The sequence below is a fragment of the Lates calcarifer genome, linkage group LG7_2, assembly GCF_001640805.2.
Source record: "Lates calcarifer isolate ASB-BC8 linkage group LG7_2, TLL_Latcal_v3, whole genome shotgun sequence".
NCBI classification, from domain to species: Eukaryota; Metazoa; Chordata; class Actinopteri; family Centropomidae; genus Lates; species Lates calcarifer.
In genome coordinates, this window is record NC_066854.1 from 9,477,355 (window position 1) to 9,492,402 (window position 15,048).

The 15,048-nt window shown below is 40.0% G+C and overlaps 1 protein-coding gene across 2 annotated transcripts in view; it reads right to left on the reverse strand.

Moving 5' to 3' along the window:
* Positions 1 to 2,306: 2,306 nt before the first annotated feature.
* LOC108891880 (gamma-aminobutyric acid receptor subunit beta-3) overlaps positions 2,307 to 15,048 on the reverse strand; it is a 39,158-nt gene continuing 26,416 nt past the window's right edge. The window contains exons 8-10 of one of the 2 annotated variants that reach the window (XM_018689220.1): positions 9,005 to 9,252; positions 8,387 to 8,455; positions 2,307 to 6,222 (exon numbers count right to left, since the gene is read on the reverse strand). In XM_018689220.1, coding sequence (XP_018544736.1) covers positions 5,851 to 6,222; positions 8,387 to 8,455; positions 9,005 to 9,252 — 689 coding nt within the window. In that variant the 3' untranslated portion in view covers positions 2,307 to 5,850. The remainder of the gene's footprint in view (positions 6,223 to 8,386; positions 8,456 to 9,004; positions 9,253 to 15,048) is intronic. The other variant, XM_051066042.1, reaches the window with a different exon arrangement.

Sequence of the window (15,048 nt, forward strand, 5' to 3'; positions counted from 1 at the left end):
TCTCCCAAATCCCATTTTGATGATTTTGTGTGAAGGCAGCATTAGATCTTTGAAACTCCACATACCCAGGCCTTTGTTAAAAATGAACCTAACGTTATGATTTGTCAAAGCAGTGAAATCACAGTGGCTGACTTCTGTTGAGTGCCTCAGTCAGCCATGTGTACTGAGAAACAAGTCTGCAGCTTGTTGTCAGTGAGACTTTTCCTGACGATGCCAGCACTGCAGCTGTTTGAATGGCTGCCTCTTCTTTGAGCTCCCTGCTCAGTAGGTGCTGAATTTGCTTAGAAAACATGTTTTACTGTTTCGCTGCTGTCACCCACATGTAAGGCAAATCCCACCACAGTGGTTCCCATCTGTATCTTTTTACAAGTGATTCCTTAGAGACTGCACTACAGGAGACACTCATCCTTAATGAATTGCATTGCTCAGATTACCTATGTACACCCAGCTGGTGCTTAAAGTTAATGAAATGCAATGTATTATTTACAGTTACTAGTTAACCCCGGGTTGGTTTCTGTGTATCAGCAGGATTGGCAGCGCTGTTAGAATAATCACGTTGAGATATAGATTTAGGTGTCTGAGCTGTGATGGAGTTGGTTTAGAGGGGGGTCTATTCAGTAATAACATTTTATCTTTCCTGGGTACGGCTACATGATAGGCGTGGTCTACGTAATGTTTCTGTTGAGTTCTGGTGCTGCAATAGCTGAAGAACTAATATTACCTCCTGACCTAGGCTGTCAGGGACGAACGCGGTCTGAACGTATAGACAAAGAGGCAGACAACTTTAGCGTTCACAAGCGTTAAACTGCAGGATTCACTCTGCAGTTTCTGCCTCCTGGGTTATCATGCTCCTTACAGGAGCAAGGCGCCCTCTGTTGGCATGTAAGAGTATAGCGCTAACAAAGTAACAAGCAGTGCAATGACAAACATGCATTTTAATGGTTTTTAAGACACAATGAAATAAAAAATATTTGGGCGGTGTTTTTAAAAAATCACATTTAACCTTTCCTCTCAACCAATAATGAATTATTCAAATGATTCAAATTCAAATATCCAAAATTTCTGGTATACCCTTAATCTTTTAGTTCCTTTATAACATCTTTTAACCCTTTTACACTAACACCCAAAATGACATTAGAACACCTTTTTTTTCTACGCTCTGTGTAAATGTGCTGTTGTGTATTGATGCTATCAAAATAGCTCTGTGTGGGTCCCTTTGGTGGCTCTGACCTCCTTCTAATGCCCTAATTATAATCATTAACTCTCTCGCTTTAAACTTTCTTTGTAAATACACATTACACTCTATAGTTGTGGAACTCTGGTATAGCTTCCTCTCGCTAATCTGCTGTTTGAAATAGTGATCTTTAGTGATCTTTGCAGGATTCTTCCAGTAGGGATGCCCAAAACTTTGCATTTCCTTCTCAGCAGTCACACTGATTTTAACAATTAAGCTGAGAGAGAATCATTCAGTGAAATCACATCTTACAGTGATTAGCGGGAAGACACTGACGTAGCGTAGCATGATGGTACTCCACTGATTAGGAGGTTCATCAGCTGAACCTCTTCATCTTGATCAAGGTAGCTGGTGGCTGAATGAAGATTTTCATGAGGTATTCATCTTTTTGAGAGCATTTCCAAAGGACTGTATCTGTACCTACCTACCTAGTTTTGATTAGTTTTCTGTAATTATATAACATAAACGTGAGTATAATGAAAGCAAAATGAACTCCTCCTCCTGACTAAAAGTTAAGCTAATGTTAAAATCAGCATTAAATCACGTGGTTGTAACTTTAGTTAGTTACTCTTCAGTCGTCAGTTTTCGTGTTTATATTGACGGATTCAGAATGAATGCTAGAGTAATGTCAGCTGTTGAATATCTAAATGTTAAAACAAAGAGGTACAAGAAGAGTTGAACCCTTGATATTAACTGAAAAGAAAGCCCCCTGAGCAAAAATAAAAAACTTTCTCATAGTTAAACACTACTTTTTTACCACTTGTACAGACAAGCCGCCAAGGGAATCATGAGCTATGTGGCACCTGAGTAGGATGAAAACCTGACAGGTTACGATGCCCAATAATAACCTGCTCCTACACATTGTCTTTCACTCGCAGTCTGCAGTACACTTACACAGCAACACTCTGGCACACATTCATAAAGTTCCCTTCATAAATAAGATACTGTATCCAACTGGGAGTTGCAAACTACAATAAAAAGTCTTCTACTGTCAGTCACTGGGATAGATGGGGATTAAGTGTCTTGCTCAAGAGTACCTGAGCGGCTGAAGATGAGATATTTACAACAAGTCTTGGGATTTGCACAAGCAAGCGTTTAATAGCATTTCAAACTTCTCAAGCTTTATTAAAATATGTCTTATGATTTATTGGATGTTTGAAACTGCAGTTCATTGTATTGTATTATCTTACTATACATGTACAGTAGTCTTTGTGGAGTGTTATGCATGCTTGCAATATCAAATACACAGGTACAATGTATATCCTTTATTTGATGGCTTAACATGATAATCTAATGAAAAAGGAGGAGAAACATACAAATCTAAGCCTAAATACATTTTGTGGCAGCACAGAACATTTCACATTCCATTATGGGACCAAGGCCATACAACACCTGAAGTCTTTGATTACTTTTTTTGTGACTTTTTTTTCTTTTTAATGTAGGCTCACATGGCATAATGTCATCTCTAAAGTGAGCAGTTGGCAGCTCTTGTATGTGAGTTTGCAAAATATCTTTTTTTTAATCTTCCCAAGTTACGAATTGTAGTTGCATGCACGATAAACAAATATCTAGAGTTTGTAACAGTTGCCTTCTCTTTCACTTTTCAACCGCACTCTGTAATGTGGTAATTAAAAAAAAAAGAATCATACATTGACCAACTGCAAGAACTCCTTTAAATCAAAGTGAACCAGTAAGCCACGAAGATCTTATGACTTGCGCCGTAAATCAGTTATTTTCTAGCTTTAGTGTTCTTTATCTGTCTTTTTAAATCTTATTTACACAACACCGAAGCTCCAGCAATCATTTAGACAAAGCACCTTGAAACATCTTTGGACAAACTGGTTCCGAGACTTTAACAATGCTTTACCTTGAATGCATGAGATCACGAAACATTTCTTTGTGCCCAAAACTGGAGCCAAGACATCCTGTGAGTGTTCGGACAGAACGCCAAGAGAAGTTTAGCTGAGAGATGTGATTAGATGCAAATTTGCCGAGGGCAGCATCTCAAATTTCATGAATTCACTCATGAAATGCAAGGAAAAGGAAGAAACTGGAGACGCCGCTGCTAGCTAGCTTACAGCTAACAAACATTTGGTACGATGATCGTTTCGGAATGTTGCGAATAATGCAATCTAGCAGATAAGATGAAAATTCACTTCACGTTCTGGCTTAACACACTTTTGGCAGGATGTTTTGAGTCATTTTATATATATATATCTAACTTGAGCTTTCTTCTTTGTTGGACCCAGTCATTTTTGCACTTTGCCCCGTCTACACAGTAGAAAACAGGACAAAAAAAACCCAGCAAGACTCAGGGTCACTTGAATGTGGAATCAACTAGAGCCCTATATTAATCAGGGTTGAGGTCAATCCTGTTTTCCAGAAAGTAAATTGCATTTGTGCAGCAACAATCCCAGTACAATACATTCATTTCTTAAGTCATACATCAGACTGTACACATAAAACTTTACAATTTTTCATTTCAAAGTTAAATTGATCCCAACTCTGTCAGTGACTCTTGTATATACCAAGCTTCTCAATCACAACAACCTTGCTTCTCAATCACAACAGCACCCACTGTTATCAAGTAGTCATTTTTTTTTCTACATGTATTCTTGTACATGCACAAATAGTGGCTGTATGTCATGTTTCTATGACAAGAATGCTTCAGATTTACATCATTGTCCGTGAGTTGTAACCAGTTGATTGCTCTGCGACCTTAGGGTGGAGTGGCACAGTTTATCAGAAGAGTCAAACAGGAGAGCTATTTTTATCCACAAAACTATTACACGTTGACATTTGTCCATAGTCGAGCAAGCAGCACAGAAAAATAATGGTCTACCCGTGCCCTTCCTCTCTCGAGCTCTCCTTATCCATTTCCCATCTCTCTCACACGCACATGCACATGCACACACTCGTATAACACCATCCCTTCTCTCTCTTTCCTCATCACTGGCAATGTAAGAATGGGTGTGTTACATTCTGATGGAGAAATGATGACCATGGCTCATTATCCTCTCCCTGAAGAATGGATCTGATACATTCAATGCTAGTATGTGCTTATTAGTCAGCGGGCCGGTTACCGGGGTCCGTCTGCAGAATCAGTGAAATCCATTTGCGTCACTTGCTGCTGAATGGCAGAGCATACAGTAGCTCTAAAATGCAGAACTGAACGTACATACAGTGTCTAGAGTAGAACTTCAACATGGTTGGATGTTTGAGGAGAAATTACTCAGAGTGCCCCACAAATGTTCAAAAACTAAACTGATGTGTGAAACTGACCTGTTGGTTCGTTTGTTTAGTCCTCGTCTCTTTTTTTCTTCTTCTTCTTTTTTTCTTTTTTTGCACTAAATAGTCTGACAGTTAATAGCCAGTATGACAATCACAAAATGCTCAATATTTGATCATTTTCATTTTGGGTTGTACACACAGTATATATATATACATTTATGTATATACACACCTATGTACTTATGTACAAAAAATGGGTTTCATTCCTCCACTCTATCTCCACAGCAGAGTTAGTGTTGAGCAAAAGAAAACAAGACAGATTAGGAAATCAAATGAATACCTGAAGACACAGAGTACAAAAATATTAGAATATTCCATGGGTTGAGTAACCGTGTCGCCCAAAAGGCCCTTGGCAGTTGTTTTAAATTAAAGTAAGACAGTTTTTAGAGGAAGTTTGAGAAATTTGAGTGCAATTCTGTCATGCTATCACTTGAAGCGCTGTTGTGAGAAGTTAGAGGTGAAAAAAAATGGCAGTCGTATTAGTATTTGTGCTTTTTTTTCCATATCAAATTACCAAAAAGGAAACTTCAGTGACACTTTTCTTTGTCAAGAAAAAGATGCCAAATAGTAAAACATTCAGAACCTGAGTCGCAGTCATCCTGAACAGAGGACAAAGTCCTCGACTTTAAATTATTGTGTTTGGGTAAAGGTTTACCAGATCAATGCATGATATAGTTAATAGCAAGTATATTGTATATTATCAACACTATAAACAAATACACATCAGCAGCCTTTCTTCTGTAAGGTTGTGCCATAACCCAAGGAGTCATTACTTTTCCACAATGGCTGATCATTACATGCATTAACAGTGCATAGGGTACCAGTCAAACATACATTAGTTTGTCTAATGGATTTTTAAAAATTGCCTGCACTTATCTGACCACCTGTGTAGTATAAAGTTTTCTTAATTATTTTTTGATTAGAAAAATCTTTGCATCAACTGCTTTCATGTTTGTTTGTTTTTTGCAAATACTGTATTATTTATTCAATTGCTGGCTTTGTATCTCTCTATTTACACGTTACCGAGAGGGAAAATGTTGGGAAATGACTTTCACAAGTCCCAAATACAGTACAGACTTCAGAAAATAAAAAGACCTCAATACTAAGGATTCAATGACTTCAAATATAAAAACAATTTTAACGAGAACGTGGTCCAAAACTCTGTAGTCTTTCTCAGTCTTTTTTTTTTTTTTGTCGTATTGTTGCAGTCTTTAACCTGACATATTCCAGACATATTCCATCATGTATAAAAGCAACAGAAAAAGGAAGAAAAAGAAAAGAAAAAAAAGTCAAACAACATCAAACACCTCAACAAAACAGTCCAATCAGACATAGTAGAGCCAGTAGACAAGGTTGAACAGTGAGAAAACAGAGGGGAAGATGATCCGTGACCAGCGGTCGATGGCGTTCACATCCGTCAGGTCGGGGATTTTGATTTTGAGCTGCGAGGACCGCCTCCGCAGGCGGCTGCGTTTCATCTGGGCCGAGCGGTCCAGAGAGTGGCGGCTGGTGGAGCGCGGGCCGATTCCGCCGCTCTGCTTGCGGTACTGGATGTGCGATGAGGCCGTGCTGTCCAACTGCACCATGGACTGAGAGTTCCTAATGTCCGCCACGCTGGTGGTGATCTCCCCTCCTGCCACTTCATTATGGATCTCCAGGGTGGTTAGCAGGATGTTCCCATGGCCGTGTGGTTCTGCCTGAATGGATAAAGAAATGAGGAAACTAATTAACAACATTATGGGCAAATAAAAGGAACAGCTAAAGAGGGCACTACCTGAAGTTTTAAGGCACTCTCCCTGCAGTACGCTCAAGATAATGAAATGTGGATGTCACCCAGGAAGGATTACTGAAAGGGTCCCCACGGGGTCAGAGGGCCAGAGTTTGAGATGACTGCTAACAGTTCTTGTTGAAAAGTCACACAGCTACAAAGAGACTCAAAATGGCAACAAAGGAAACACAAACCAAATACAAAGAGACTGGAAATGATAAAGAAGAGACTCAAAATGATAACATAAGTGTCTCAAAATGGCAGCTGAGACACATCAGGTTACATTTTGTGTCTATTTCAGTCTGGGTGTTTACTAGCTGTTACTATGCAGGAGGTGTTTTTACACATTCACATTCAAAAACTTGATCAAATTATAATTATGGAATTGATGTTTTTTTGTAATTGCTTCCAATGCAATGAAACACTGACATTTTTCTGCAATATCAATGTGTGCTGAGCCTTTGCTCCTGACATGTAAATTACAGTTATATGACAGATACACGCTTGCGCCTTTACATGATTACCTGTCTGTAATTTGACATTAATTACATTTAAAATTATTTTGCGTCATCTCCAAGAAAAACCTTTTTGGGTGTGTTTTTCTGTATTAAAAAGTAAAACTAGAATAGTAGGCACAGTCTGTCACTCAAGTCCATGAAGGCATTGTGTCAGTGGCAGTTGTTAATGGCAATCATTCTTAGTACGTTGTCAAGAAGACAATTTGAGATTGGTTTTACTACAGGTCTGCTGCTTTGTACAACTGAGGAACAGGTGGTCAATTACCATCGATAGGAAATTTTCTTTTCCTCTGAATGATTAAAATAATCCAGAATGGCAGGGTGAGAGACACAGAACAAGTCACAGTAATGGCAGACCTGTCAAAATATCTACTGACTGAACTAGGTTGTCTACTGTTACAACCTGTGGACCTCCCCCATGAAGATTTTTTTTCCCCTTGACTGAAGCAATATGAACTCACATCATCACTTTCAGCAATTTAATCAAACACAGGAAATCCATCATACTCCATGCCTAAGATGTGTGCGTCACAAAACAAATCAACACTAATGGTCAATGACGATCATTCATGCAAATGGAGCAACTGGGAAGTCCCACATTTCCCTTTTAAAGTGGTAGATTTTGCACAAAAGCAAAGCAAATTTTTGCCTTGCGTTATATGCACTGGATTTGTGCAGCATGTGTGTGGTTGGTGCATGCCTCTGTATGTGCGGCAGCCCAGACTCTGACTGATCTCAAAAAAATGATTTCAATTTACATCCTAGATGCGCCCATTCGCATCTTCCCATTAACTTTGAATTTACAGACTGTCCCTGAAAGTGTGATGTCGAACAATACAAATAAAACTGACTGACTCAACTATATCCACTCGTGCTGCATCTTCAATGTGCTTCACTTTCTGTCTGAACACACATTTAGAGGGAAAGCGGTACTTGTGGTAAGATTTGTGGCATGTTATTCCGTGTGTTTCATTTCAAAATACTAAAATATATACACATTTTTTGAGAATTGTTACTTGACAAATGACAAAGTCCTCTAAAATGTAAATATTACTTATATTCCATTAAATATTTTCAGAATATATCACACTTTTCAAATAAAAATGTCCATTTTAAAAAGAATCCTGGGGGACCTCTGCAGTAACTACCCACTCACAGTCAGACTGATTTGCAGCATCCTGACATGCACAATGTCACTTTATGAAAGCTGTGTGAGAAAATGTGGCTTTTAATGATGATTTCAATGAGAAAAGATCCACAGACAGCATGCATTCAGGATGAGCTCTGAAAGGAGAAACAAGTTTATATCTGCAACACCAATATTACAATGTAAGATCAAGCATGAGCATCATTTCAATGCAGCGGAAACTGCAATGAAAAAGTCAAAGTCAAAATGAATTCTCCCGAGAATATGGCAATGTCATGGAAATGTCTGTTGCTGCTTGATTCATTGCATGGATGGAGAAATATTTTGCATTAAGGCAAAACAAAATAAAAAAAAAACAAAAAACATCCATGTCAGCGAATGACAATGACTCGAGGATATTGAAGAGTCTCACTGAACAAACAACTCACCGAGCGTGAGTGGCGAAGACCTTTAACCTGATTGGACCGTTTTAGGGACGCGGTCCTACTACCTGCCTCCTGAGGAGATGAAGATATTCAGCCACATGTGGGGAACAAATACCTGAAATGTTCTTTTTTTAAACCATCATTTTTTGGCTACTGCAGCCTCCACTGGGGATACAGATGCCTATGAATAATGCGATAATGTAATACAGTTCAATTATGCAGAACATTTTTCTGTTGCTGCTTCTGCTGTCAAGAGCTGACAAAAAAGTTAATTTTAGAATAATTGCAGTGTCAAGGTTGTTTTATCATTCGTGTCCTGTTGGGAAGAAGGAAAATTAAGGTTTTTGAAACTTTGTCCACTCAGAGAGTCCTTTCTAAAGTGCTGCACTGCTGCATTTTCTGTGGAAGTGACCAAGAGTCAGTCTTGATTCAAAATAAATCTGACACACCACTGTAAAAGGATATGTCCGCTAAAATATTTCTACAAAAATCAGAAACAATAAGCTCAACATTCTCACCTTGAACTGTTTATTTATTGATCTACTATTGATACTGTTTAATTCTGTCTTCTGCCCCGAAAAAATCACCTCACACATGGCCACTCGTCAAACCCCAACTCACCCTCGCAGCGTCGTACTTGGCCGCTTTCTCGTTGTTGGCCTTCTCTGCCTTCTCCGCTAGCTTCTTTTGCATCTGAGGGCCCCGCCCGAAGAAGATGTAGTTCACGAAGGCGTACTCGAGCAGGGCCAGGAAGACCATGACGAAGCAGCCCATTAGGTACATGTCAATGGCCTTGACGTAGGGGATCTTGGGCAGCGTCTCCCTCAGATGGGTGTTGATAGTTGTCATGGTCAGCACCGTGGTGATCCCTTTGAAGAGGGGAAAGAGATAAATATGGTGTTGTTAATCATATGTATCGCTATTACTAAAAAATGCTAATTATGTCCACGGGTGCTGGAGCTGCCATGAATGTGTCTGGATGTCTGGAGCACATGGAGTCTGCATGGAGGAGCATATGCACAATTTGGATCCACTGATAATGACATTTATATCACTCTGACCCTAACGGACACTCGTACAAGTATAACCACATTAAATAAGTAACTGTTTTCTAACACATTTTGTAATTAAGTGTTTGATGCCAAAACTACATGAAATTGTAATATATGTATTTTATTGTATTATTATATTGTATAAGTACTAATTTATAATGAAAATAATTAGCAGTTGCTTAGATGCTAAGGTCAGAATCAATAGGTTATATCAGTATCCATTGAAAGCACTAGTATTGGAGTCAGGTTTTGTAATATGATTATTAGTATGAGAACTGGTACAATATTTGTATTAAAATTCATGTTTGTACCAGTACCGGCATATTTCAGCGCTAGCTGCTCTAAACCTCCTGAAAACTTTATTTTGAATCCAAACTCTCTACAACCTTAAATATATATGACAAAGTTCGAAACAAGGTAAGTTAAAGTTTGGTGGAAAAACACCCTTATGTATTATTAATCTAGAGTTTAATAGTCAAAAACTTTTTTCCACCTGAGCCTCCTCCATCTTACACCAGCGAGAAAAGCTCAGACAAATACACAAATACAGAAAGTTCGCAGTTAAAATTAAGAAAACGTAACATTTTAAATTCATGTCGAACCCCATCGCTCATTGTAAAATGCTGCTTAAAAAAACAGGTATTCACAGGCCTGTTTCTATTTTACAGGTAGGATAATATAAGCGTCTCCACACAAAGAGATGACATTATAGCTATGATATAATGTCCACTGACCCTTCCAACCTCACAACATAAAGGGCACACTACTTCCAGGAGTGGACATACATCTGAACGTGGTTCCCTCTGTGCTGTTTTCACTGCCATAGTAAATGGGCTGCACTTGTATATGCCGCTCTCATCTAAAGTGCTGTATTTTTACATTATATGGTATAATATAACATGAATATCAGAGCATAAGTACTTATGTTGTCTTCCTCTTAAGGTAAGCTCAGAGTTAAGACAAACTCTTACATCCTTGCATCCTGTCCAGTTCTTTCATCTGCCTCTCAACTGATGCTTTTCAACAAAAGTGTGATAAATTCTACCCTGTTTGGATCATTCAGCCTCATTTAAAGGATAAAATGTGAAACTAACAGTTTTTTCTCTCATCACCAGTCTTGGCAGTCTATCCTGGATGGTAAATTTGATGCTTAATTAGTTCAAACCTGTCATAGCATAAGCTCATCTTTAAGGAGTGCCCCACCACTCTAAGCAGATGCTGCTATCTCGTCAGTAACCTCAAGGTTATGTTGGAGAAAACTCCAACAGATGTCTTAGGTGTTACTATAGAAACAAGGATATTTTTATAGAAAACATGTTTCTTCTGTGGCTATTTCCTCTGCTAGTTAAGAGGAGGATTGACCCAGCGGAGAAAAAATAATTATGTTCCTGTGGGATTGCCTTGTTTAAGTGTCATAGAAACAGTGAGGGGGAAATAAAGTAAACACTGTATGTATTTTGCTTGAGCACTCTTACGAAACAATTTTCTGATCGATCTCATGTCTGATCTTACTTTACTTGCATGAACACACATAGTGGTAGGTGAGTGCATAACCTCTGCTTCATTTAAATTCAAAGGTCTGCCTTGAAACCTCCAACTGCCCCTTAGCCATCAAGCAGAAATAACTCATTAGAATAGTGCTGCATGTATCTTGCCCCCAGCTCTTAGTAACCTTAACCACTAGGGGTACAGAGTGGCGTGGTTATTTGCTATCAGCCAGTAAAGGCACCTTCACACCTTGTGTGGTTCAGCGTAACAGAAGGAGAAAGAGACATTAAGTGAGACTCATAACATTACAGACAAATAGATGAGGGGGAAATTGAATTGGCTGCAGGGTCTACTGCGGCCTTGAGAGCTTGACGCACTGCAACTTAAACACATGCAAATAGGCAAAACACAAGCGAATAAAAAAACATCCTCGCCAAATTAACAGCATGCGGTGCATTTAGAAAAAAAGCTGCAAAATGAGGAAACACAACCACATACTGAAACAAACAGAAAGTAGAAAACTAAAGAACAGGGACGCACTGTGAAAACAGATACGATGCACTATAAAACATTTTAAAAACTATAAAAAACATTAAACACAGACAAAGAACTGCACTACAAAAACAGGAAAATGCTCCAAAAAGGAATCACAACCAAACACAGAAAGTCGCACAAAAAAGAATGTGAATTGGCTACAAAACAAAAGAAGTTTCCAACGCTCAAAAGTGATGACTACACATGGACTAAACTTCTGTTGTTTTGTAGCTCATTTCCATTGTGTCTTGTGTGACTTGCAGCATTTCTGTATTTGCTTTTTTTTGCAGTGCCATTCTGTATTTGCAGCTCCATGTATTTTCCAGGGCCACTGTACATTTACCATGTTGCAGCAAATAAACAAATGCATCAGCAATATTCATGCTAATCCTGACCTACGATGCAATAACACCATATCTTATCTCATTACAGACATATGGGAGATATATCTCTACTACTTTGTCTGTCCGTGTTGCGAGTAAATGGAGCCTATCAGTGGCCGGGCTGCTCACAGAACACACACGGGCAAGGCTTTTGGAGTGTGCGTGCGTGCGCATGTGTGTGTGTGTATCATAAAGAACAGTGAGGAGACAGGGAACAGTCAGGGGCTCGGGAAGAAGGATAGGGATAGCTAAGGTCAATCTAGCCCTTAGTGTGATTTATTGGCACATTACAAGGCTAACACCACTCATGTGTGTGAATGTATGTGTGTTGTCAGAGGCGGCGCAAGGAGCGGGTGTGAACGTGCATGAGCTTGCCGGCACGTGCACATGCTCCGTGTCACTGCCCCTATTGGATGGTGCAATCTCTGGGCTCTTTTTCTCTCTCTCTCTCTCTCTGGCTTAACGACAGCCTTGTTCTTTATAGGTGTTCTCTCAGCTGTGCCATTACTCTCTGTCCTTTACTCCCTCTCCCTCCCTCCATCGCTCCTTCCCTCCCTCTCTTTTGCTCCCTCTCTCGCTCCCTTTTCGGACAATTTAATCAAGGGGCCGCGCGCCCATGGGCCTCCCTCCTTTTTCATCACGCTGTTACGCTCTCCGGGGAGAAATATAGTTTTATGGGGTTTCTCTTGCTCTCTGTCTTTTTCTGTCTCTCTCACCCTCCCTCTCTCTCTCTCTCTCTGTCTCATCCTATTGTTCTCTTCTTCCTCCTCTTTTCTCTGCCTCAATGTCTCCCCCTCTCCCTCTTCATTTATCCTTTATCTCTTTTTTTCCCTTGGATCTCACCATCATTTAGTGGTGGTTTCCCTCTTTGCTCGCACTGTACCTCTTTCCGTCCCCTCCCCCTACTCTCTCTTGTTATATGTCCCTGAGTCTCTTTTCCACCTTAACAGCTGGAACAAAGGCACACAGCAATCAAATCTCCTCTAATCACAAGCCAATAGGCCATTAGCAACACGGCTCAACATTAGAAAAAGGAAAAGGTATCATGTAGGATGCACTAAAGCGCGTGAATGTTAACTGTGAGAACAGAGGCACGGCCAGTAAATCAAAGAAGTGTTAATTGAACACTTCCATTCATCACTTGCAGACGGCACAAATTGTCAGCTATCTAGTTAACATGTACATGTTTCACCACTTGTCATTTTGGGAGTCTGTAATTGAACAAAAACGTGGTGTCCGCGGGCGGGAGGAACGTACAGCGAACTCCAACTTGTGTGTCTGCCATTACGCTCAAAGTGCCCCCGTACCAATTACAGCTAATGCCCACACCTTGACTGCTCATATAATATGGTTATGAACGAAGGCCATGACTGTGGGAAATGGCTTGCAACCAGATTAGGATGCGAGCGGTGTCGTTTGTAACTTTGCAATCCTTCGAAATTGCTCAGGAAAATGAGATTCTCCTTCAAACAATTCAATTGTTTGCCTGCTGCCTCCTTGAATTGATTTCTCCCTGATCATTACACTGCTCTTACTGGCAGGTTTGCACACACAAAGGGGAACGACGCACACGCGCGCACACACACGCCCATATCCACACGCACGCACTCTTCCACCATCAAGGTACCTGCTGAAAACTCATAATGATCCATCAAGACGAGTGAATGGACCTCCGGTTGCCTCTCGGCTGAGGAGGCTCATGGCGGATATTGCAGTTAGAAGGCCTTCGCACATATACATCCATGCACGCTACACACACACATACACGCAAGCAGACATCCACTTGAGGGTGCCTTAACGAAAGAAAGCCAACCAGTTTGAGCAGATAAATGATATGAGGTGGATGTAAAACAAATGAAAGTATGTGCACACACATGCTCACACACACACACACATGCTGATCCACTCCAGTCTCAATAAGCTTTATGTGTCTGTGGATAACAGGGGAAGAGATGGAGATAACAGACAGGTAATGGATCAAAGCATGTTTCCAGAAAGCATTATGATGTGTTAAGGTCATTACTGTCCCATCTAACATATAAAGATGATCAACACAGCAATCAATTGGCAGGGCCAGATTAAAATGTTAGACACATGAGAACAAAGAACAGACATTTCGACATGCTAAGCTGTGTTTCAAGTACTCCTTTACTTGGCATCAATAGTTTGGTGTAACTTAACTTGGAATATGGTGTTTTGGGAAAGGTTTGCCAGTTGCGGGGGCCGTGCTGCATGAATGACTGGATTGTTGCCAGTTCAGAAACAGCCTTCTCTATTCAGTGGACAACTATTGTGAATTAGTCTCTGAAGGAAATCTGATAATATAAGGTTGTTCTAAACTCCTACAATATCCTCGGCAATGAGAAATACTACTGACGTAAAGCACACTTCAGGTGCAGAAGTGTCAACGTGTTACTTGGCTTAGCTTGTAGTGGAGTGCAGCACTGTAAAATAAATACTGACAATTTATTTATTATTATCATGTTAATATAGTTAATGATGTGCTCCTTTATAGTAATATTTCATTACTACCGTAGCTAGTCAGCTAGTTAGCTGGAATTGCTAACAGTTGTAGTTTGCATTAAAAGTAACCGACAAGCACACTCAATCATTTATGAGTGTGTTTATTTTACTTGTGTTTTTGATTTTTGAGAACCTACTAAAAGAAAACATCCTCCAAACCCTCCAGGTGGTGAAATACAAAGCTTGGCCATCTTGCTGTGCCTAGTTACAGTTGCTAAGCTTTTACTGAACCATCGCTGTTCAGAGAAAGGGTTTAGTGAACTGTCAATTACCAATTTAATGTGGTTTAATTACAACTGCAGCAGAAAGTACACTGTCTAAATTGCATTTTTAGTTACTGTCTTGACAACCCTCATATTATGACTATTACTCCTGCCTGATATGTCATCTAGGACTAGCCGCCTCAATATTCAACACAGGCAATACAGTGCTGCAGCCTCCTGTGAGGAATCACAATGATTACAACAGAGTGACCTGCTGCTTCCATCTCTGCCTTGTTTACTGCTCACTGGAGCCCCACAGTGTGTGGGCCTTTGCACCCACACAAGCACTCCTCAATAAGAAGTGAAATTATGCTCATTAGAGACGTGATGTATTTATAGCTCCTGGAGGCCTGTACGTGACCACAGCAACTACAGACACAAGGTTTGACCTAGTTTGGTCCAAGTCAAGGTCGTGGATTCAT